This window comes from Rhinopithecus roxellana, chromosome 5, assembly GCF_007565055.1.
Source record: "Rhinopithecus roxellana isolate Shanxi Qingling chromosome 5, ASM756505v1, whole genome shotgun sequence".
In the NCBI taxonomy this organism is placed as follows: Eukaryota; Metazoa; Chordata; class Mammalia; order Primates; family Cercopithecidae; genus Rhinopithecus; species Rhinopithecus roxellana.
This window is the reverse complement of record NC_044553.1, coordinates 77,455,967-77,480,661: the sequence shown is the minus strand read 5'-3', so window position 1 is coordinate 77,480,661 and position 24,695 is coordinate 77,455,967. Positions and strand designations below refer to the sequence as shown.

At 44.3% G+C, this 24,695-nt stretch overlaps 2 protein-coding genes across 3 annotated transcripts in view; both read left to right on the top strand.

The window, feature by feature from the left end:
* The window catches only part of BBS4 (Bardet-Biedl syndrome 4), a 393,503-nt gene that overhangs the window by 188,229 nt on the left and 180,579 nt on the right, over nt 1-24,695 (top strand). The gene's annotated exons all lie outside the window — the stretch shown is intronic.
* Nucleotides 11,843-24,695, top strand: part of ARIH1 (ariadne RBR E3 ubiquitin protein ligase 1) — a 110,251-nt gene continuing 97,398 nt past the window's right edge. Inside the window, 1 exon segment of the mRNA XM_010385300.2 lies at nt 11,843-13,335. Within this exon segment, the coding sequence (XP_010383602.2) occupies nt 12,961-13,335 (375 nt within the window). The 5' untranslated portion in view covers nt 11,843-12,960.

The window sequence follows — 24,695 nt, the reverse complement described above, 5'->3', positions numbered from 1 at the left end:
CTTTTTTGAGACGGAGTCTCGCTCTGTCTTCCAGCCTGGAGTGCAGTGGCACGATCCTGGCTCACTGCAAGCTCTGCCTCCCGGATCCATGCCGTTCTCCTGCCTCAGCCTCCCGAGTAGCTGGGACTACAGGCGCCCGCCACCACGCCCGGCTAATTTTTTTTTTATTTTTTATTTTTTTTTATTTTTTAGTAGAGACGGGGGGTTTCAACGTGTTAGCCAGGATGGTCTCGATGTCCTGACCTCGTGATCCACCCGCCTCGGCCTCCCAAATGCTGGGATTATAGGCGTGAGCCACCGCGCCCCGCTATTTTTATTTTTTGAGACGGAGTCTTGCTGTGTCGCCCAGGCTGGAGTGCAGTGGCGCGATCTCGGCTCACTGCAAGCTCTGCCTCCGGGGTTCACGCCATTCTCCTGCTTCAGTCTCTGTAGTAGCTGGGACTACAGGCCCCCGCCACCATGCCTGGCTAATTTTTTTATTTTTTTTATTTTTAGTAGAGACGGGGTTTCACCGTGTTAGCCAGGATGGTCTCGATCTCCTGACCTCGTGATCCACCCGCCTCGGCCTCCCAAAGTGCTGGGATTACAGGCATGAGTCGCCACGTCCAGCCAGCTCAGGCCACACTTTCCCTAGGAATCCTTTCATTACACCCTTGTGTGCCTTCTACACTGAGTTAGGTACATATATTCCCGCTTCCCTAACATTCAGATCATACTTGTACTATAATTCTTACGTTATAATTAATGGTTTACATGTCTGCTTCTCTTACTAGTCTGAGAACTTCTTGAGAGCTGAAATGGTTTTATTTATCTTTTCTTTTTTTTTGAGACGGAGTCTCGTACTGTTGCCCAGCCTGGAGTGCAATGGCAGGATCTCGGCTCACTGCAACCTCTGCCTCCCTGCCCCCATACCTGGCTAATTTTTTGTTTTTGGTTTTGTTTTTGCATTTTTAGTAGAGATGGGATTTCACCGTCTCTGTACACTTCCTGTGTCAAATAATAATAATGTAAGTCCTTTACACTAACTCATTTCATCATTACAATCCAATGAGGAAAACCTTATTATTTTTCCTCTTTTTTTTTCTCAGATGAGGAAATAGGCTTGTAAGAGGTAAACCAATTTGCCTAAGGTCACATATTTAATAAGTAGGGTTTCTAGCTCTGGCACGTATGGTGCTAACTACCACACTATTGTGCCTCTCAAAGTCAGCTGAGTAAGAATACTCACTTTTGCACAGTATCTCATCCCTCTGTCTGACCCTCTCCACCTTCAAACTCCCATATACACTCACTTAGGAGAAACAAAGGCTCATGGCTCATACATGCAGCTTGTGATTTAGAAAAAAAAATGTGTCCATACATGCTCAGCTTTGCTTAATGTAAACATATATACTAATCAATATGGTATAAACCTCCAGGACTATTCTGTTTTAATAACATGTAGATACAATGTAATGATTTTCATTACTTTATTGTCCTATCAAATTCTTTAAAATGGGAACTTGAGGCTCGGTGCTGTGGCTCACGCCTGTAATTCCAGCACTTTGGGAGAACAAGGCAGGCGGATCACCTGAGGTCAGGAGTTTGAGACCAGCCTGACCAATATGGAGAAATTCCATCTCTACTGAAAACACAAAATTAGCCGCGCATGGTGGCGCATACCTGTAATCTCAACTACTTGGGAGGCTGAGGCAGAATTGCTTGAACCTGGGAGGCAGAGGTTGTGGTGAGCTGAGATCGTGCCATTGCACTCCAGCCTGGGCAAGAGCGAAACTGAAACTCCACCTCAAAATAATTTAAAAAAAGGAACTTGGTATACTGCTTCAGCAATTTAAATGTGTCAATCCACGTATCCAACGTTAAATTATCTTTTCCAGAAAGCAAAATGTGAAGTGCCTTATCAAGACTTCTTGTCATGTATCACAAGTTCTCCATTATTACTTTACTAAAGATATCTGTGAGGGTACAGCTAGAAAGATATAATTGAAAAATCGGTTCTTGCCACATTGCAAAATAACTGTAAGGAGTGGCATTTGGTTCCTGGAGTGGAAGAGGTGACTATGCCTACTAAATCATGGTATTGTCTCAAAGTAAACAAACCAAAAGAACCAAAAAACCAAGAGAGAAAACAAAAAGACAAAAAAACAAAGCTTTTTCATTTCTGAAAACTTTGGGGCTGTGTGGTCCTGTCGGGTGCTGCTATTTCTGAGTTTACTGTTACTACAATCTTCAAGTCCTAAAGATTTTTTCTTCCTGTTGCAGTCCTTTATTCATTCATAACCAAGCTGCATTGTATCATTTGTGTCCAATTTAGTTGGATTCCAACATCAATCCTATCTTGCCATGAAGTATTAAAGGCTGAAGTACCACTGGTGACGTGGGAGGTAAAATAAGCATTTGCCTTAGAGAAATTCTAGATAAGGAGTGCCATGGAGAACATGCATATCAGACCCCCTCTTCCTTCTGCTCCACACAACCTTCAAGTTTTCATGAACACCTAGAAGAATTAACAGGCAAGAACACCAGTGTTGATTTAATGTTGGCAAGATTCAACATATTTTGAGGTAAGAATACAATAAATGTCTATTATTTTCAGACATTTAGGTTTATACTAATTCATAAACTTTAAGTTTACATTCATTACAGCATTAACAAAAGCCTGGAAGTTTGTTGGGAATGGGCAATACATAGATGACTACATGTTCTAGGCATCAAGCACCATGTTAGAAATGATATGAAAAATACAGTAGTTTTGAAACTCATGAATTAGTTTGTGGGAAAGAGTAGCTGGGAAGGAGGTCAGGCAGAGGCAACAGCAGGTACAAAGGCAGGAGGTGTAAGAAAGTCTAGCATACTATGCTTTTGTAGAATATGCCAGTCTAGTGACTTCTGTCTCCTTTTTTTTCCTAGCTAGGATTTGAATCTATTTTTTTCTGTAACTTTTTTTTTTTTTTTTTTTTTTTTTTTTTTTTTTGAGATGGGGACTTGCTATGTTGCTCAGGCTAGTCTTGAACACTTGGTTCAAACAACCATCCTGCCACAGCCTCTCAAGTAACTGGGATTACAGGCACGTGGCACCACGACCAAGAACTTCTTTAGCACTACCATTTGTGCCATTGTTCTTGGCTTGTGACATCTCTTCAACTGTGCAGTTATCATTTTTAAAATTAACCTTTTAATTTATCTCCTTCCCTAAATTATAATCTCTTTATTTCTCCAGAATCCCTAGAAAGGTGCTTTGCACTGAGTAGACACTAATAAGTAACTATTGATTGGTTGACCAAAAAAATCATGGTTTATGTACTTTAAGTCTTCATTAAGAATGCTAACATTAAGCCAGGTGCAGTGGCTCACACCTGTAATCCCGACACTTCGGGAGGCCAAGGTGGATCACCTGAGGTCAAGAGTTTGAGAGCAGCCTGGCCAACATGGTGAAACCGTTCCATGTCTACTAAAAATACATAAAAAATGCATAAAATTAGCGGGGTGTGGTGGCAGGCACCTGTAATCCCAGCTACTTGGCAGGCTGAGGCAGGAGAATTGCTTGAACCTGAGAAGTGGAGGTTGCAGTAAGCCGAGACTGCGCCATTGCGCTCCAGCCTGGGCGACAGGGTGAGACTGTCTCAAACAACAACAACAACAACAACAAAGAATGCTAAGATTATATTTATAAGAATAAAGTAGAACGTTGTGAGCAGAAGATAATATGTCTATTCACTATGCCACTTTTATTACCTAGTTCCAGGAGGAACAAATACTACATATAGTCAATGTTTATGGCTGCCAATCCAGAAAGCAGTAGGATTGATAGCAATTACTCCCTTATAAAAATACAAAGACAAATTTTAGAATAAGATCTTATTATAATCACTGAGAATTATATGAAAAAAAACTGGACTTGAACTCTAAAAACTTGGATCTGAATCAAAGTTCTGCCACCTGTTAGGTACTTTGGTAAATTACTTTCACCTTTGAGCTTTTTTCTCATCTATAAAATGAAGTTAAGACTTCCAACTTCACAAGATCATAAAGAATAAATTAAAAATGCATATGCAGCCGGGCGCGGTGGCTCACACCTGTAATCCCAACACTTTGGGAGGCCGAGGCGGGTGGATCACGAGGTCAGGAGATCGAGACCATCCTGGCTAACACGGTGAAACCCCATCTCTACTAAATATAAAAAAATTTAGCCAGGCGTGGTGGCGGCGCCTGTAGTCCCAGCTACTCGGGAGGCTGTCAGGAGAATGGCATGAACCTGGGAGGCGGAGGTTGCGGTGAGCAGAGATCATGCCACTGTACTCCAGCCTGGGCAACACAGTGAGACTCTGTCTCAAAAAAAAAAAAAAAATGCATATGCATCTAGTGTGGCATCTAGTATAGATGCAGTAATATATTTGCTCACTTTTTGCCCATTTATCCATTTAAATACATCCACAAAACAACAAAATATAGATATTGTGAACTACAGAGAAATGTTTCTTTTGCAAACTTTAGTGACAAAATACTTTTCCTTCAAGTTCTTAAGTCATTAGAATAAATATATGTTCACTTTTTGGAAGGTCATCACATGTTACTTTTTGTTGTAGTGTAAGCACACATTTAAGGCCGAATAAATGTATATTGCAATCATGGGGCAACAGACACTATGGTTTTGTACATTTGTACAATTGTATGATAGTACATACTCTATTTCTAGTTTCAGCATTATCTTCTTTTTTTTTTTTCTTTTTTGAGATGGAGTCTTGCTCTGTCGCCCAGGCTGGAGTGCAGTGGCATGATCTCGGCTCACTGCAACCTCCGCCTCCTGGGTTCAAGCAATTCTCCTGCCTCAGCCTCCCGAGTAGCTGGGATTGCAGGTGTCCACCACCACGCCTGACTAATTTTTTGGTATTTTTAGTAGAGACGGGGTTTCACCATTTTGGTCAGGCTGGTTTCGAACTGCTGACCTCAGGAGTTCTGTCTCCTGAGGCCAAAGTCTGCCCACTTTGGCCACCCAAAGTGCTAGGATTACAGGCATGAGTCAGCATGCCTGGCCTCTAGTTCCAGCATTATCTTATCACACATTAGATAATTACTTGTATAACAGCTCAGGCTCAATAATAAAGTCTATAGACCCTGTACAATAGGCCCCTTTGTATCTGCAGGTTCCACATCCACAGATTCAACCAACCATGGACTGAAAACATTAAAAAAAAAAAAAAAGTAAGAATACGGCAATTAAAAAAATCAAATGTAACAATACAATATAACCACTATTTACAAAGCATTTACATTGCACTAGGTGTTACAAGTAATCTAGAGATGATTTAAAGTGCTTGAGAGGATGTATATAGGTTATATGCAAATAGCATGCCATTTTATAAGGGACTTGAGCAACCATGGATTTTCTTATCTGTTGGGGTCCTGGAACCAATCTCCTGCAGATATCAAGGGACAACTGTGTTTCTGTAAGAAAGGTAAGGTAGAGAATAACTTTTATTTTTATTTTTAGAAATAGGGCCTTACTCTGTCATCCAGGCTGCAGTACGGTGGCATGATCATAGCTCACGGCAGCTTCAAATTCCTGGAGGCTCAATGGATCCTTCTATCTTAGCCTCCTGAGTAGCTGGGAGTACATGCATGCACCACCATGCTTGGCTAATTTTTTCTTTTTTTTTTTTGAGATAGGGTCTTGCTGTGTTGCCCAGGTTGGCCTTGAACTCCTGCGCTCAAGTGATTCTTCCATCTCGGCCTCCCAAGGTGCTAGGATAACAGGCATGAGCCACTGCACTCAGCCCTCGCTAATTTGCTTACTTTTTATTTTTTTGTAGAGGCAGGGTGTCACTATGTTGCCCAGGCTGGTCTAAAACTCCTAGCCTCAAGTAATTGTCTCACCTTGGTCTTCCAAAGTGCTGGGATTACAGGCGTGAGTCACTGTACCAGGATGAGGAGATCGTAAAGAAATGGCTGCAGTTAACAATCTTGGGTTCTGGCCGGGCGCGGTGGCTCAAGCCTGTAATCCCAGCACTTTGGGAGGCCGAGAAGGGCGGATCACGACGTCAGGAGATCGAGACCACCCTGGCTAATACGGTGAAACCCCCGTCTCTACTCTACTAAAGAATACAAAAAACTAGCCAGGCGACGAGGCGGGCGCCTGTAGTCCCAGCTACTTGGGAGGCGGAGGCAGGAGAATGGCGTAAACCCGGGAGGCGGAGCTTGCAGTGAGCTGAGATCCGGCCACCGCACTCCAGCCTGGGCGACAGAGCGAGACTCCGTCTCAAAAAAAAAAAAAAGAAAGAATCTTGGGTTCTACTTTTGGTTGTCACTAGCTCTACCAGACTTCTAATGTGGCATGTAACTTCGGTTTCTCTATACCTTATTATTAACACTTAGAACTGGTGTGATATGATCTCTCAATAATGCTGTAACACTCGTTTGGTATCCATAACAAAATTTGAAATACATAGATGTTTTTACAGAAATGCAAAGTACTCAGCTTATCAGTGTCTCTTTTTGTGCTTTGATTAAAATTTAATATTAAATTTGCAATAAAATTTAATTTTAATTTCTTTACCTACTTCCTGGTAAAACACAGGAACACCTAAAACATTAAAAAACAAAAAAAAGGCTGGGCGCAGTGGCTCACGTCTGTAATCCCAGCACTTTGGGAGGCTGAGGCGGGTGGATCACGAAGTCAGGAGATTGAGACCATCCTGGCTAACATGGTGAAACTCCGTCTCTACTAAAAATATAAAAAATTAGCTGGGCGTGGTGCCACACACCTTTAGTCCCAGCTACTCGGGAGACTGAAGCAGGAGAATCGCTTGAACCCGGGAGGCGGAGGTTGCAGTGAGCCGAGATCGCACTACTGCACTCCAGCCTGAGTGACTGAGCCAGACTGCGTCTCAAAACAAACAAACAAACAAACAAAACAATAAAACAAACAGGACGGGCGCGGTGGCTCACGCCTGTTATCCCAGCACTTTGGGAGGCCAAGGCATGTGGATCACCTGAGGTCAGGAGTTTGAGACCAGCCTGGCCAACATGGCGAAACCCCCGTCTCTACTAAAAATACAAAAAATTAGCCAGGCGTAGTGGCGCATGCCTGTAAACCCAGCTACGCGGGAGGCTGAGACAGAAGAATCACTTGAACCGGGAGGCAGAGGTTGCAGTGAGCCGAGATCATGTCATTGCACTCCAACCTGGGCGACAGAGTGAGACTTCATTTCCGCCCCCAACCCCCAAAAAAGGACAAAACAAAACAAAAACAAAAACTGTTGCATTAACAGTAATTTTATAAACAAAATGACAAAAAGCAATTTCTTCTCACTTGATTTTAGAGACAATTGCTTACATACAAGAATTTTTGGTCAGAGGCCCTGTAGGGTGACCAAACCATCCCAGCTTGTCTGGGACTTCCCAGGGTGGGTACTGAAAATTCAGTGTCCCAGGAAACCCCTGTCCTGAGCCAACTGGAACAGTTGGTACAGTTGGCTTTTCCATAGCTTACACTTCTATTATCTGCCCTTAGAAAAATTCCAGTGCTATTGTAATTTATATTTATCTGAAAAGCACCTGCATAGTCTTCCTGTTGGTATTCCGTACATAATCATTTGGTTAGCATATAAATATTTATGGAATTTTGCCCCATGAATAGATATTTTATACATGTATACCAATATTTTTTTTACCTTACGAGGACTTGGGGACAACGGGAGTGCCAAATTACCAACAATGATTATCTCAGCACCAAAAAGGTATTAATTTGTGTATTTTCTTTTTCAAGAACCTTTTCCTGTTGTTGTTTAGAGACTACTGTGCTTCTAGCTAGTAATCACCATAGCTGGGAAAACAGTAACACATGCAATACCTTTAAGAACAAGTCATTAAAAAACAAAACAAAATAATGTATGTGGGTCATCCCTTGGCCAATCTGGGGCCAGAGAGAAGTTGTTCTACTGGTTTTCCTTAAATAGCACCATAACCTAACCTGAATCTAAGATGGTTTCCAAAATATGTATAGAATGAATGTTAACTAATTAGTTCTATAAAAATATGTAAAGAAAGAAAGTTAATTAACCATCAAACCATGGTTATCATGGTTTATCCATGGATAGGAGACCCAAAAATTCAGAAGCACTGTAATACTTTTCATGATATTAATAAAAAAGGAAGTCATAAGATCATGGAAAAGGTTTCTGAGAAAAAAATCAGACCAATTGTCTTCCCTAGAAAATGGGGATGACACAGGCTGTGTACATATAAGCATAATTAAAATAAAACTGATTAGGCCGGGTGTGGTGGTTCATGACAGTAATCCCAGCACTTTGGGAGGCCGAGGCGGGAGGATCATGAGGTCAGGAGTTCGAGACCAGCCCGACCAACATGGTAAAACCCTGTCTCTACTAAAAATACAAAAATTAGCCAGGCTTGGTGGTGTGTGCCTGTAGTCCCAGCTACTCAGGAGGTTGAGACAGGAGAATTGCCTGAACCCGGGAGGCGGAGCTTGCAGTGAGCCGAGATCATGCCACTGCACTCCAGCCTGGATGACAGAGCAAGACTCCGTCTCAAACAAACAAAAACTGATTAAAAGATTATAAAGGTGACTTATGACACTTTTTAAAAGCTCTGATTTTGTGAGTACTTAACTATGTGCCAGGTACTGTGTCAAGTGCTTTAAATACATAATTTCATCTGATACTCACAAATAATCCTATGAGAACAGGAATTATGATCCTCTAAAGTAAACCTCTAAAAGAGAGGCTTAGTAATTTGCTTAAGGTTACAGACAGCAACAAGAGGGGCAGAGGCAAATTCAGGTCCATCTGCTTCAATAACTTTTATCCTCTTCACCTTTATCCCATGCCACTTCTCAACAATGCTGGTGTAAACTCTGGTAAAATTCTATCTCCAGCTCTAATTTTTCCTGACCTTCAGTCTTGTACTTTAGTTTATGGAAGTGCCTACTCAACACCTCTACCCTGATGTCTAATGACCACCTCAAATAACATGTTTCAGTAAGTGATGCCACCATTCAACCAGTCGCTCAAGCTCCAAATATAGTAGGCATCCTTGTTTCCTGCACCAAACCCACTGTCAAACCATCAGCAAATATTTTGGCTCTGCTTTCAAATTCTATCTCAATCTGACCGCTTCTTATCACCTCCACTACCACAACCCTAGTTCAGGCTATTATCACTACTTAGCTGGACTATTAAGATAGCCTCATAATTGCTTTGTTTTCATAGTCCATTCTCCATAAAGCAGTCAGTTATCTTTTTATTTTATTTTATTTTTATTTTTTTGAGACGGAGTCTTGCTCTGTCGCCCAGGCTGGAGTGCAGTGGCCAGATCTCAGCTCACTGCAAGTTCCATCTCCTGGGTTTATGCCATTCTCCTGTCTCACCCTCCCGAGTAGCTGGGACTATAGGCGCCCGCCACCTCGCCCAGCTAGTTTTTTTGTATTTTTTTAGTAGAGACGGGGTTTCACCGTGTTAGCCAGGATGGTCTCCTGACCTCGTGATCCACCCGTCTCAGCCTCCCAAAGTGCTGGGATTACAGGCTCGAGCCACTGCGCCTGGCCCAGTTATATTTTAAAAACACAGATCATATAGTTTCACTCTTCTGCTTAAAACCCTTTAATAATTGCCACTGCAATAATGTAAACTTCTTAAGATGACCTACAAGGCCCCTACTGGCCCCTACCTTGATCTGCTTTCTCTGACTTTATCCCTTAACACCCTCTTCTTTGCTTAGCATGTCTCAAGTCACATTGGTCCTGATATTTTCAAATTCCTCTGTGACTTAAAAAGTCATGTGCTTTGAGAAGATGTGAAAGGGCAGGGTTGGAAGTTTGAGGAAATTGGCAAAGGTGTGACAGAGTTGCTGAGAGAGGGAGAACAATCCGGAAAAATTTAATAGGATTGCTGGGAAGTACTGAGGGTTGAGTTGTGCTTGGTGATTGAAATTAAGTAGGCTGGGTGTAGTGGCTCACGCCTATAATCCTAGCACTTTGGGAGGCCACGGGTGGGAGGATTGCTTGAGGCCAGGAGTTCCAGACCAGTCTGAGCAACATAGTGAGATGTATATACACAAAAAAATTAAAAAATTAGCCAGGCATGGTGGTGTGCACCTGTAGTCCCAGCAACTCAGGAGGCTGAAGTGGGAGGATCACTTGAGCCTGGACGTCGAGGCTGCAATAGTGATCACACCACTGCATTCTAGCCTGGGTGCCAGAGCAAGAGTGCCTCCAAAAAAAAAAAAAAAAAAAAAAAAAAAGAAATTTAGTAATAGAATACAGATGGCTATGCACGTTTCTCTAATAGTGGTCAGCTGTTCCATTATCAAAGGGGAGAATATGGATGGTAGGGTTCATTTGAGGTAGGGGTACGATGAAAAGGTGAGGCAAAGGAGTTTAGAATACTGATTAGGTACCTACTGAATTTTTTTGTAGGTAATATCACAATGGAGACCGGGTAGAGAGAAGTGTTGCTTGTGTCTATGGCTTGCCTTAGTTGTGGCAGCAATCTAGAATTGCTAAATAGGAACACTGAATCAAAGTGCTGGGATTACATAATTTCCCAGCTCACACCTGTAATGCCAGCACTTTGGGAGGCCGAAGCAAGTGGATCACCTGAGGTCAAGAGTTCGAGACCAGCCCGGCCAATATGGTGAAACCCTGTCTCTACTAAAAATGCAAAAATTAGCCTGGGGTGGTGGCATGCGCCTATAGTCCCAGCTACTCAGGAGGCTGAGACAGGAGAATTGCTTGAACCTGGGAGGTGGAGGTTGCAGTGAGCTGAGATCGCCACTGCACTCCAGCCTGGGCAACAGAGTGAGACTCTGTCTCAAAAAAAAAAAAAAAAAAAAAAGGGCCGGGCGCGGTGGCCCACGCCTGTAATCCCAACACTTTGGGAGGCTGAGGCGGGTGGATCACGAGGTCAGGAGATCGAGACCATCCTGGCCAACATGGTGAAACCCCATCTCTACTAAAAATACAAAAAAAATTAGCCAAGTGTGGTGGTGGGCGCCTGTAGTCCCAGCTACTTGGGAGGCTGAGGCAGGAGAATGGCGTGAACCCAGGAGGCGGAGCTTGCAGTGAGCCGAGATTGCGCCACTGCACTCCAGCCTGGGCAACTGAGCAAGACTCCATCTCAAAAAAAAAAAAAAAAAGAACAAAAAAGAACCTAGACCCACCAGTAGAGGTTAAAAGCTTTACTTTTTAAATCCTGAGGTTAAGAACTTATCAGTATTTTGAAACTTACAAAATGGACAAATTGGTAGAGGCTTTTTAACATTATAACGGAATTTTTCACTTTTCAAAATCAATTTCCAAAGGGAACCTATAAGTTGAACAGTAAGATTTATCAACAAAGCAGGGATTTAGATTTTAAAAGGTTTTCAATCTGGCCAATTCTTCAGATTATCTCAAGAGGGAGCCTTCTTATGCCTCTTCTTCCTTCGTAACACTTCTCTGGCTCTCATGCCCTGTTTACAAAGATTTAAGCCCACTCTTAAAAAGCATAAAATGCTCTTACTGACATGACCCCTGACTAACTTGCCTAATATTTTGCCATCTACCCTCCATGCACTTTAAGCTCCCCAAACTATTAATTACTTGACACCTTCTGCGCTTTTGCTTGTTCTCTGTGGCCAGACCATCTTCGCTGCCTTCTCTGTTGAACTCCTAGCCATTCAACAACACTCAGCTCACACAGCACACTTTCAGATGAGATTCAAGCATTCTCTCTCTTGCTACATTTGGCCCTTGTAGATATTTCTATTATTGCCTGTATTTTGTTGAAGCATTCATGTCTTTTATGTACTATACAGTATATAATACATATGCATTACCATGCATTTTTATGATTCATGTTTTGGGGCATCCAGCGGCTAAAATAGGGCAAGGGTTATGTGGTCTTGGCCAGGTCCCTTTTCCTTTCCGAGCTTCAGGTTCCTCAGGTATAAAATGGGTACTATGGCTCCATGAAGATGAAACAGAATATATGTAAAGCCCTTACACAGTGCTCAATTCATGAAAATCATCGCTGTTTACATTGTTTAGGGCCCTCAAGAGGCGCTCTAATCAGCGGGGTTGAGGAAATGCCTCTTTAAAATGACGTCATTATAGGAGACTTAAAAACCACTGCATGTCTGTACAAGTGAACAGAATCACACAGCTACCTAAAGTGGGTTCGCCTGTCATACAGCTTAGAGGTTCCACTTACAACAGGTTTCCATCAGTAGCCAAAGCAACAGAAATTTTAGATTAACAGATCACGGCTTCCGGGATTACCGCAGGGCGGGCGGGAAGCGCCTTTCCGCCCGGGTGGGAAGGCCGCGTCCCCATGGGACTGCCGGAGGGGGCTGGATCCCTATGGCCTGCGGCAAACACCACCACCTAGGCGGTTCGGGGTCCCTCTCTCGGTGACTGGTGACCAGGAGGCCGCAATCTGTTCACATAAAAGCTCTACGGGTTTCCGCTCGGCCCTCACAGCGGCAGCGGACAGAACCGAGAAGGCAATTCCCGCTCGGGTCCTAGGCCCAGGTAGGCCGGGCCGTGGGGTCTCCCCGGGCTCCACGCAGGGGCGGCGGGGCGGGGCGCAGTGACGCAAAGAGGAGTGACGCGACGACGCAACGCGACGCAGTGACGCACGCCCCTTTGTTGGCTCAGTAGCGATAGCAGCGGCCGTGGAGGTGGCGCTGGGGACTGTTTTCTCTCGGAGGCCGGAGAGGAGCCGCGTCTGACTGAGGCGGGCAGCAAGCGGCCCCCTCTCTCCCTCCCTCCCTCCTCCGCGCCCTCCCCGCCGCCACCAGCCGTCAAACGCCAACCGCCGCTCCTGGGGAGGAGCCGCGGCCCGCGGGGCCGGAGCCAGGCCTGCGTCCGGACATCAGCCGGAGCCGGAGCGAGAGCCGGGGCCTCGGCGTCCCCGCCCTCTCCCCGCCTCGGCCAGCGTCCGCCGGGCCCCCGCGCGTCGCGCCATGGACTCGGACGAGGGCTACAACTACGAGTTCGACGAGGACGAGGAGTGCAGTGAGGAGGACAGCGGCGCCGAGGAGGAGGAGGACGAAGACGACGACGAGCCGGACGATGATACCCTGGATCTGGGCGAGGTGGAGCTGGTGGAGCCCGGCCTGGGCGTCGGCGGGGAGCGGGACGGACTGCTGTGCGGGGAGACGGGCGGTGGCGGCGGCAGCGCTCTGGGGCCCGGCGGTGGCGGCGGCGGCGGCGGCGGCGGCGGTGGTGGCGGGCCGGGGCACGAGCAGGAGGAGGATTACCGCTACGAGGTGCTCACGGCCGAGCAGATTCTACAACACATGGTGGAATGTATCCGGGAGGTCAACGAGGTCATCCAGGTGAGGGTGGCCGCCGCGCCAGCTGGACCGGGCTCGACGGGGAAGCGGATTCAGGCGGCACGCGCGGTCCCAAGGGACAGGCCTGGGCCTGGTGCGCAGCCCAGCCCGGTGCCTCCCGGCCTTGTCTTCTCCGCTGCCTCTGCTGGGGATAGAGGGTGTCGAAAGCAGGGGTTCGCCGATTAGCCGGGTGTGGGGAGGTACGCTGGGGGCGGTGCTTCCCAAGTCCTGCTATGGCGGAGGCCTTCGGCCGCCTAAGCCTTCTCTTGCGGGCAATTTCTGCCAGTCCGTGGGCCCGGTGTCCTTTCTCTGGCTGGGCGAGCGCCTACTGGGGCGGGGCGGAGGAGGTGGGGTGGGGAAGAGGAATCAGGAAGAATTGGGCCCCGACAAGGGTTACCCCGGCCTTAGCCTCATTTGAGCACTTTTGGAAGGGATTAGAGTAGGCCTTAGAGCAGCTTGGTGTACAGTTGCCCCAAGTGGGCACCAGTTAATAAAGAAATGGATCTTGGCAGTCTCAAGTGCCTACTTAAAGGTGGGGGAAGGGAACTATTTCTCGGAAGAGGTGCTGATGGGCCTTCTTTTCAGATGGTGAGGCTTCTTCTTACATCTTTTTTACATTTTTGCTGTTTGGGACCTAACTGCTACTTTTTCTAGTCGTAACATATGACTTGCTTGAAGCTGTTGGAATAGTTACTGCATATTGCACACCCATCCTTGTAGCTAAAACAGCAACAAAACGCAGTGTTGTCTAATATTGGACAAGACTCTACCGTGAGTTAGAAAGAAGAGACTTTCTGCTTGTGAACTCCTTTCTCTGATATTTTCTATTTTGTGGTAAGTTAGGCTTGGTGTAAGTTGATAACCACATCTCAGTGAACCATATGCGTCAGATTTTGCATTTTTGAGCTTTAGAAAATCAAAAATCTTCATTTGTTTGGGGGAAAAAACCTCACTTGTCCTGAGGTATCAGGGATATGGCCGAAGAATAACAATGAAGCTTGATTTAGTGCAACTTCTAGAAAACCTGGAAGGAAACATATATGAGCAGCAAGTTACTTACTATTGCCTCTTGCGTGTCAGTCATCATTTCTTTCTTAACTTAAAATGGTTGGCTAAATATTTATTGACAAATTAGAAGAAGTATGTCACTGTCAACTCGTTGACTTTCTATTATTAACAGATTTTTATAGCATTATAAGTAACAGTTTTAAAAATTGAATCTATTCAGGCACTGTTTGAATACAGCGTTTTACATAATAGAAAAATCTCTGATACCTAGTGCCGTTACTAAATAGTGGAAGTCTTAATTTTTTAATATAGAGAACACAGTCTAAGAAGGAAGTCGAGGATTGTAGAAGATAATTTTTTTTTGTTTGAGACGGAGTCTCGCTGTGTCTCCCAGGCTGGAGTTCAATGGCGCAGTCTCAGCTCACTGCAACCTCCGCCTGCCGGATTCATGCAGTTCTCCTGCCTCAGCTTCCCCAGTAGCTGGTACTACAAGCGTGCGCCACCATGCTCAGCTAATTTTTTTGTATTTTTAGTAGAGATGGGTTTCACCATGCTGGCCAGGCTGGTCTCGAACTCCTGACCTCGTGATCCGCCCGCCTCGTCCTCGCAAAGTGCTGGATTACAGGCTTCAGCCACTGCGCCCGGCCTGTAGAAGATGCACGTGTAAGACAAATCTGATTAGGTAAGAAAAAATAAAAAGACAAAACAAGCCTGCCACCCAGAGACCTACACCAAAATGTCAACTGTAGTTATTTTTCTAGACCTTTGGATAGCTACTAATATGGTTCCACATTAATAACAGTGGAACAGTACTGTATGTTCTGTGTTTTCAGTGGAAAAACATTATAAAAATCCTCTGAACAACCTTCTGTCAAGTAAGTTTTTCGAGAACTTACGTGATTATCGATCCAGACTGATTTATTTAATCAGTCTGTGATTTGCCTTCCTTTTTTTTTCTAGTTTCTGACTTTTATAAACATTTAAAATATTATAGGTCAGTCTTTGAGTGTTCTTACTTTCTTGGGATAAAGTGAATTGCTGAGTCAAAAGAATTTGCTCATTTTCAATGCATTTGATACATACTACCACATTGCTTTCGGAAAAGTTATGCTGGTTTTCCCAACCAGTGTTTGATGGGCAAAAAAAAACCTGGTGAAATTGAACTTTCATTTATTGGGCTTGGTATTTCTTTTTTAAATTGCCACTTGCTTTTTGCTCATTTTATCTTCTCTTGCCCATTGCCCCTCTTTGGGATATTTCTCTCTTACTGGTTTGTAAGACTTCTTTCTATTAATAGAGGTTGGAAATAGCAATTATCTAGGTTTTTAATGTTGGTTTGATAAACACTGAATTTTACTTAGTTTGCATTAGAGAGCTTACTGTTAATTCTTAAAAATTTAAATTCCCTGTTTCCAGTTCTAATTTTCAGTATGAAATCAGGTAAGATACATTAGCAGGTGAAAAAGTTTGAAATGTAAAAAGATCACCAAATTAATTTAGTGTTTCCTTGGGAATTTGATTACTTTTTCTGGGAGAGGAGTTCTGGGCAACAGCGTAAATACTGTTATTTGTGGATATCTGCAGGTTAGGTTTGGTCTTCAAATAAGTCAACTTTATTTTTCTTTCAGAAAACTCTTGGATTTCTGGCTTTCTGTACTTTCCCGATTAACATTTAAATAAAAGACCAAATTAAACAAACTAATGTATTTAATTTGGTCTTTTATTTAAATCCTTTGTGGCTACCTAGCTTGCCTTTTCAGCTTTTAAGGGAAAAAAAAATCAGAGTTTTTTGTTTTGTTTTGTTTGGAGACAGTCTTACTCTGTCACCCAGGCTGGAGTGCAGTGGCCTGATCTCAGCTTACTGCAACCTCCACCTCCCAGGTTCAAGAGATTACCCTTAGCCTCAGTCTTCCCTGCCCCAGCCGCCTCCCACCCCGTTATCTGGGATTACAGGCACCTGCCGCCAGGCCCAGATGATTTTTGTGTTACGGGATTTCGCCGTGTTGGTCATGCTGGTCTCGAACTCCTGGCCTCAAGTGATCTGTCCTTCTTGGCCTCCCCAAGTGCCAGGATTACAAGTGTGAGCCACCATGCCTGGTCAGGGTTTTTTTTTTTGAGACAGAGTTTCACTCTGCTGCCCAGGCTGGAGTGCAGTGGCGTGATCTTGGCTCACTGCAACCTCCGCCTCCTGGGTTCAAGCAATTCTCCTGCCTCAGCCTCCCAAGTAGCTGGGATTACAGGTGTGCACCATCACACCCAGCTAATTTTTGTATTTTTTAGTAGAGAGGGGGTTTCACCATGTTGGCCAGGCCGGTCTTGAACTCCTGACTCCAGGTTATCCACACAACTCGGCCTCCCAAAGTGCTGGGATTACAGTCGTGAGCCACCGTGCCCAGCCTAAAAAGTGGTTTTCTAATGTAACTGTATAAGTAGCTAGGTAAATTATTAAACAAACCCTGTTCAATTCTGCAGTTGGGAGTATTTAAACTTGCCATTTTGTATTTCCACAACAGTGTCCAGCAGATGTTGATTGTGCTTTCTAAGTATGCTAGGCACTATGTTAAGCAGAGGATATGCTTCTTGCCTAATATGCTTCTTGCCAAGGAGGTCCTTGGACTCCACTTCCAGAGATTCCTACTCATTAATGAAGTCTGAGGTGGAACCTGAGCATCTCTGTATTTTAGACTTCTAGTGATAGTTCTAAAACCACTGAAGGCCGGGCGCGGTGGCTCAAGCCTGTAATCCCAGCACTTTGGGAGGCCGAGATGGGCGGATCACGAGGTCAGGAGATCGAGACCATCCTGGGTAACACGGTGAAACCCCGTCTCTACTAAAAATACAAAAACTAGCCGGGCGAGGTGGCGGGCGCCTGTAGTCCCAGCTACTCGGGAGGCTGAGGCAGGAGAATGGCGTAAACCCGGGAGGCGGAGCTTGCAGTGAGCTGAGATCTGGCCACTGCACTCCAGTCCGGGCGACAGAGCGAGACTCCGCCTCAAAAAAAAAAAAAAAAAAAAACCACTGAAATAGTGATAATTAATCCACTGTCACGATTTTGACTCAGACAGAGTGAGTGAGAAGAGCAGCAGCATCTTAGGAGCACAGATTGGGTATACCTAATCAAAAAATCTGAAATGCTCTGAAATCACTTTGTTTTGTTGCCCAGGCTGAAGTGCAATGGCAAGATCATAGCTCACTGCAACCTCCAACTCCTGAGCTAAAGTGATTTCTCCCGCCTCAGCCTGCTGAGTAGCTAGGACTATAGGTGTGTGGCACCACTCCTGGCTAATTTTTTTTCTTTTTTGTAGAGACACAGGGTCTTGTTTTGTTGCCCAGGCCAGTCTCAAACTCCTGGCCTCAAGCACTCCTCGAAACTCAGCCTCTCAAAGTGGTAGGCCTGGAAATCCAAAACTTTTTGAGCACTGATGTGATGGTCAAAGGAAATTCTCATTGCAGCATTTCGGATTTTGGATTTTCAGTTTAGGGATGCTGATTGTAAGTATAATTAAATATTCCAAATCTGAGAATCTTCTGATACTCAACCTGTACCTTATTTAGAGTGTGTGCCAAGAGGAATATGGAGCTGGGACTGTTGAATGTGAGTGGTCAGAGAGGTATAAAAAACAGTGAATAGGTATCTTGCTTTTATAAGATCTATTACGCTAAATAACTTTTTTTTTTTTTTTTTTGAGACGGAGTTTTGCTCTGTTGCCAGGCTGGAGAGCAGTGGTGGTGCGACATTGGCTCAGTGCAACTTCTGCCTCCCGGGTTCAAGCGATTTTCCTGTCTCAGCCTCCTGAGAAACTGGGACTACAGGCACATGCCACCACGCCCAGCTAATTTTTGTATTTTTAGTAGAGACTGGGTTTCACCATGTTGGCCAGATGGTCTCAATCTCTTGACCTCATGATCTGCCTGCCTTGGCCTCCCAAAGTGCTGGGATTACAGGTGTGAGCCACTGTGCCCAGCCAAATAACTCATTAAAATATCTAAGCCTTACTGAAGAAATTTTCTGTTGGCTGTTGGTTCGAAAGTTTTATTTCACCTATTTAAGAGATTTAATTAAAGAACCTCAAAGTTGAGGTTGCAAGCCTAAACTAAGGAAGGCAGTATACTATTCTAGCATATTATTTACTGGTTGGGGAGTCAGTGATAGCCCTGGTTTTTTCTCTGTGTAGTTAGTATCTCAGAACCTTCAATTTTTTTTTTTTTTGATATGAGTCTCGCTGTGTCACCCAGGCTGGAGTGCAGTGGCCCCATGTCGGCTCACTGCAACCTCCACTTCCAGGGTTCAAGCAATTCTCCTGCTTTAGCCTCTCAGGTAACTGGGATTACAGGCATGCACCACCACACCAAGCTAATTTTTGTATTTTAGACAAGGTTTCACCATTTTGGCCAGGCTGGTGTCGAACTCCTGACCTCAAATGATCCACCCATCTTGGCCTCCCAAAGTGTTAGGATTACAGGCGTGAGCCATGATGCCCAGCCAAACTTTTTTTTTTTTTTGTATTAAGATGGAGTTTCTGTCTTGTTGCCCAGGCTGGAGTGCAATGGCGCGATCTCAGCTCACCTCTGCCTCCCAGGTTCAAGCGATTCTCCTGCCTCAGCCTCCTGAGTAGCTAGGATTACAGGCATATGTCACCACGCCCAGCTAATTTTGTATTTTTAGTAGAGATGGGGTGTCTCCATGTTGGTCAGGCTGGTCTCAAACTCCCGACCTCAGGTGATCTGCCCGCCTGGACCTCCCAAAGTGCTGGGATCACAGTTAGCCACGCTGCCCGGCGTTGTTTTGTTTTTAATCTGGGACTGAAAATGAGGGAGTTGAATTACTGGATTGGTCCTTTTTTACATTAAGTGTTTTGTTTAACATTTTAAAAACCTCAGTTAATTGGAGATGTTCATTTTTTCCAAGAAATTGAATTCAGGTGTGCATATTGTGGTTAAATTCATTAATTGGGAGAGGAGGAAGAGGATGTACAAGCCTGTGCATGATGTGTGCAGGCACACGTGTTTTGAAGTTACTGAAGTGTTTGGTACGGTTTAGATTTATTCCTCTTGGACTATATTTTCCCAGCTTATCTCCTTGAGCTGTAAGTTTAAATTACACTGACTTGTTGAATTGCTATAGCAGTAGTCCTATGAATCAAACTCTGGAGATGGGGTCTGGCTGTTTTAACAAGCCCTCTAGGTGATGGTGATGCAAGCTAAAGTTTGAGAACTGCTTGATGTAGGAAATTTAACAGTAGTGTTTCTCTGTGTGTTATGTGTAGTGATAGATTACTACAGAGGTGGGTTAATGAGGCAAGGTAAATTGTTTAAGAAACTAATAATAGGGGGCCAGGCACGGTGGCTCATGCCTATAATCCCAGCCCTTTGGGAGGCTGAGCCATGCAGATCACTTGAAGTTAGGAGGTTGAGACCAGCCTGGCCAATATGGTGATACCCTAGCTGGGTGTGGTGGTGCGTGCCTGTAATCCCAGCTACTTGGGAGGCTGAGACAGGAGAATTGCTTGAACCTCGGAAGTGGAGGCTACAGTGAGCTGAGATCGCGCCACTGCACTCCAGCCTGGGTGATAGAGGGAGACTCTGCTTCAAAAAAAAAAAAAAAACAGTAATGAGAAAATTTCCAGAACCTCGGCAACACTAGGCTAATTGATAGGGTTGGAAGGTGTTTGTCATCGTAGTTGCTGTCCTTCAGCTAAGGTGGTCTTTACTCAGTATTTTCTCTTTTTTTTCTTTTCTTTTCTTTTTTCTTTTCTTTTCCCTTCCCTCCCTCCCTCCCTCCCTCCCTCCCTCCCTCCTTCCCTCCTTCCCTCCTTCCCTCCTTCCCTCCTTCCCTCCTTCCCTCCTTCCTTCCTTCCTTCCTTCCTTCCTTCCTTCCTTCCTTCCTTCCTTCCTTTTTTTTTTTTTTGGAGACAGTCTCTCTCTCTCGCCCAGGCTGGAGTGCAGTGGTGCCATTTCAGCTCACTGCAACTTCCACTTCCTGGGTTCAAGCGATTCTCCTGCCTCAGCCTCCCAAGTAGCTGGGATTACAGGCGCCCACCACTAACTATGCCTGGCTACTTTTGTATGTTTAGTAAAGACGGGGTTTCACCATGTTGGCCAGGCTGGTCTTGAACTCCTGACCTCAGGTGATCCACCTGCCTGGGCCTCCCAAAGTGCTGGGATTACAGGCATGAGCCACTGTGCCCGGCCAGTATTTGCAAATATACAGACCAAAGTAGTGACATCTGACATTCTAGATTGGAGTTCTTTTTTTTTGTTTTTTGTTTTTTTTTGTTTTTTTTTTGAGACGGAGTCTCGCTCTGTCGCCCAGGCTGGAGTGCAGTGGCTGGATTTCAGCTCACTGCAAACTCCACCTCCCGGGTTTATGCCATTCTCCTGCCTCAGCCTCCCAAGCAGCTGGGATTACAGGCGCCCGCCACCTCGCCCGGCTAGTTTTTGTATTTTTTAGTAGAGACGGAGTTTCACTGTGTTAGCCAGGATGGTCTGGATCTCCTGACCTCGTGACCACCCGTCTTGGCCTCCCAAAGTGCTGGGATTACAGGCTTCAGCCACCGCGCCCAGCCCATTGGAGTTCTTGATTTCCCTTCCACTCCTAGATTTTTTTTAATGTAGAACATTGAGTTTTCTAATTTATTAGTATGCTGGAAGAGATACAAAGTCCTGGATAGATATGAAGTCCTGTTTAAAGGAATATGAGAAGACTTATGCTTAAGGAGTTGACAGTCTCTTAGAGTTAACACCAAGCTGTTAGGTTAGTGAGTAATTTAAGTAAGTGGATAGTAATAGGTATTCGTGGAAGAGATGCCTGTAGGTGTTGTCAAAGATGGCTAGGATTTGGGTGGATAAAAAAGAGGAAGTCATTCTAAGGAATTGAATGAGGTGAGAATGAGGAAAGTTTTTGAGTAATGAAGGTAGCTAAAGTAGAACGGAGTTCTAAAATGCTGGATAATAATGTAGAACCTGGGAGATTAAAGACTATGATGAAAGGTAAGCAGAAGTCATCAGATTAGATTCCTTTCTTTTGGGGTTGACCTGTGGTAACTATATAGATTAGTTATCTTTTGCCGTATGTTATCCCAAAACTTAGTGGCTTAAAACAGCAAGGATCTATTATATCATAGTTTCTATGAGTCACAATTCTGGATGCAGCCTACCTGGGGGCCTCTGGCTTATGGTCTCTTACAAGGCTGCAGCCAAGGTGACAGCTGGGTAGCAGTTCTCTCTCTCTCTCTTTTTTTTTTTTTTTTTTGAGACGGAGTCTTGCTCTGTCGCCCAGGCTGGAGTGCAGTGGCCGGATCTCAGCTCACTGCAAGCTCCGCCTCCCGGGTTTATGCCATTCTCCTGCCTCAGCCTCCGGAGTAGCTGGGACTACAGGTGCCCGCCACCTCGCCCGGCTAGTTTTTTGTATTTTTAGTAGAGACGGGGTTTCACCGTGTTACCCAGGATGGTCTCGATCTCCTGACCTCGTGATCCACCCGTCTCGGCATCCCAAAGTGCTGGGATTACAGGCTTGAGCCACTGCGCCTGGCCTCTCTCTCTTTTTTTTGAGGACAGAGGCTTGCTCTAGTGCCCAGGCTGGAGTGCAATGGCATAATCTCAGCTCATGGCAACCCTCACCTGTTGAGTCCAAGTGATCTCTTACCTCAGCCTCCTGAGCAACTGGGACTACAGGTATGCACCACCACGCCCCAGCTTATTTTTTTTGTTTGTGGGTTTTTTTTGGTAGAGACCGGTATTTTTTTGTTTTGCCGTATCGCCGAGGCTGCTCTTGAACACCTTAGTTCAAAGGATCTGCCTGCCTTAGCCTCCTGCAATACTGGGATTACAGGCATGAGCCACCGTGTGTGGCCTGGGTAGCAGTTCTCAAGGCTTGACTGGGGAAGCTTCCCCTTCCAAGCTCACTCATTTGGCTGTGACCAGGCCGGATTTTCACTGGCTGGTTGTTGCCCAGAGATACCAGTTCCTTGCCATGTGGGCCTCTGCATAAAGTGGCTGACAACACAGTAGCTTGTTTCCTCCAGAGTGAGGGATCTGAGAGAGAAGGCCGATATGATGGAAGCCGTATTCTTTTTATAACTTAGTCTTAGAAGTAACGTCGCATCACTTTGCAATATTTTATTTACTATAAGTGAATAATTAAATCCAGCCCATATGCAAGTGGAGGGGATTATACAAAGATGTGAAGACCAGGAGGCAGGGGTCTTTGGGGGCCATCTTAGAGGCCGGCTGTTTGTTTCTCTGTTAAGAGGTAAATTACAGCTGTTGTATAATGCCTTTCTATCCAATCTTTTTGTATACTATTGTGAGAACATAGTGTGTTGGATTTTTTATTTTGGATTAACCATAAACTATTTACATTTGTCTTTGCAAAGCATATCTGTAAATGATAAACATTCCTAATAACCTTTCAGTGGCTTAAGTTTAAAATAGCTTGTAGTCTCAGAATTGGTAGGAATTTGAGAGTCTCCAGTTTACTGAATTTTTTTTTTTTTTTTAACTCTAGCTACGTAATGGAATCACCTGGGGATTTTTTTCATTACTCTTTTTTAAATAGAAAATTGTAGATTCACGGCTGGGCACGGTGGCTTACGCCTGTAATCTTAACACTTTGGGAGGCCGAGGCAGGCAGTTCACCTGAAGTCAGGAGTTCGAGACCAACCTGGTCAACGTGATGAAACCCTGTCTCTACTAAAAAAAAAATAACAAAAATTAGCCAGGCGTGGTGGTGGGCACCTGTAATCCCAGCTAGTCGGGAGGTTCAATTACTTGAACCCAGGAGGCAGAGGTTGCAGTGAGCTGAGATTGTGCCATTGCACTCCAGCCTGGACAACAAGAGCAAAACTCCATCACAAAAAAAAAAAAAAAAAAAAAATTGTAGATTCACATGCAGTTGCAAGAAATAATGCAAAAATCCCACATACTCTTTTTTCCAAAAAAATTTTATTTCCCTAGGTTATTCGGGAAGAGGTGGTATTTGATTATATGAGTAAATTTTGTAGTGGTGATTTGTGAGATTTTGATGCACCCATCATCTGAGCAATATACACTGAACCCAGTTTGTAGTGTTTTATCTCTCACCTGCTTCTCACCTTTTTCCCCCGAGTCCCCAAAGTTCATTATATCAATCTTAAACGCCTTTGCATCCTGATAGCTTAGCTCCCACTTAGGAGTGAGAACCTACAATGTTTGGTTTTCTGTTCTTGATTTACTTCTCTTAGAATAGTAGTCTCCAATCCCATCCAGGTTGCTGCAAATGCCATTAGCTCATTCCCTTTTATGGCTGAGTAGTATTCCATCATACACACACACACACACACACACACACACACACACACACACACACACCAGTTTCTTTATCCACTTGTTGATTGATGGGCATTTGGGCTGGTTCCCCATTTTTGCAATTGCGAATTGTACTGCTCTAAATGGCATGTGCAAGTATCTTTTTCGTATAATGACTTTTCCTCTGGGTAGTACCCAGTAGTGTGATTGCTGAATTAAATAGTAGTTGTACTTTTAGTTCTTTAAGGAATCTCCACACTGTTTTCCATAGTGATTGTACTAGTTTACATTCCCACCAGCAGTGTAGAAGTGTTCCATTTTCACTGCATCCATGACAACATCTGTTATTTTTTAATTTTTTGATTATGACCATTCTTGGTGGGACTAAAGTGGTATTGCATTGAATCCCACATATTCTTTACTGATTTTTCTGCAATAGTAACATCTTATAAAAACAGTATCTTGCAAAACATCTTGCACAGTATCACAATGAGGATAATGACATTGATGTGATCTAGTGATCTTACTCAGATTTTCTTACCTGGGGATTTTTAAAAACGTGGGCACCCAGGCCCTACCGCATACCAAGTAAGTGGGTCTCTGGGGGGTTTGGGCCAGGCATTGCCATTAAACAAGAATCTTTCCTGGATTGTTTTAATGCACAGCCAGGGTTGAGAGCTCCTGCTTTTGTAAGAAATCTTTCTAAAACACTGCTGTCTCTGCTTAACTGCAAGTAAATAACAGTGAGCTATTTTGTGATGCATCTCAATCCAGTGTTTGCCTATTGATTTTTTTAAAAAATGGAAATAAAATCTACTTCCATATTAGCTTTCACTCATTGTTCTTAGTACTGGTAGCACCCTGAATGATTTTGTTTTTTATATAACTATCATTTTGGAATCCTGAAGGAAAAATTTTTCTTCCTAAGGTTAATCACCTCCCCTTTCCTCAGTCATTCCTTTTAGGTAATCACTGTCTTTCTTATAATAGGCATAGTATCATAGGCCATAACTTTGCTAAATTTATTGACTATGTACACAACTCATCCTTTGATCTTGACACTATATTAC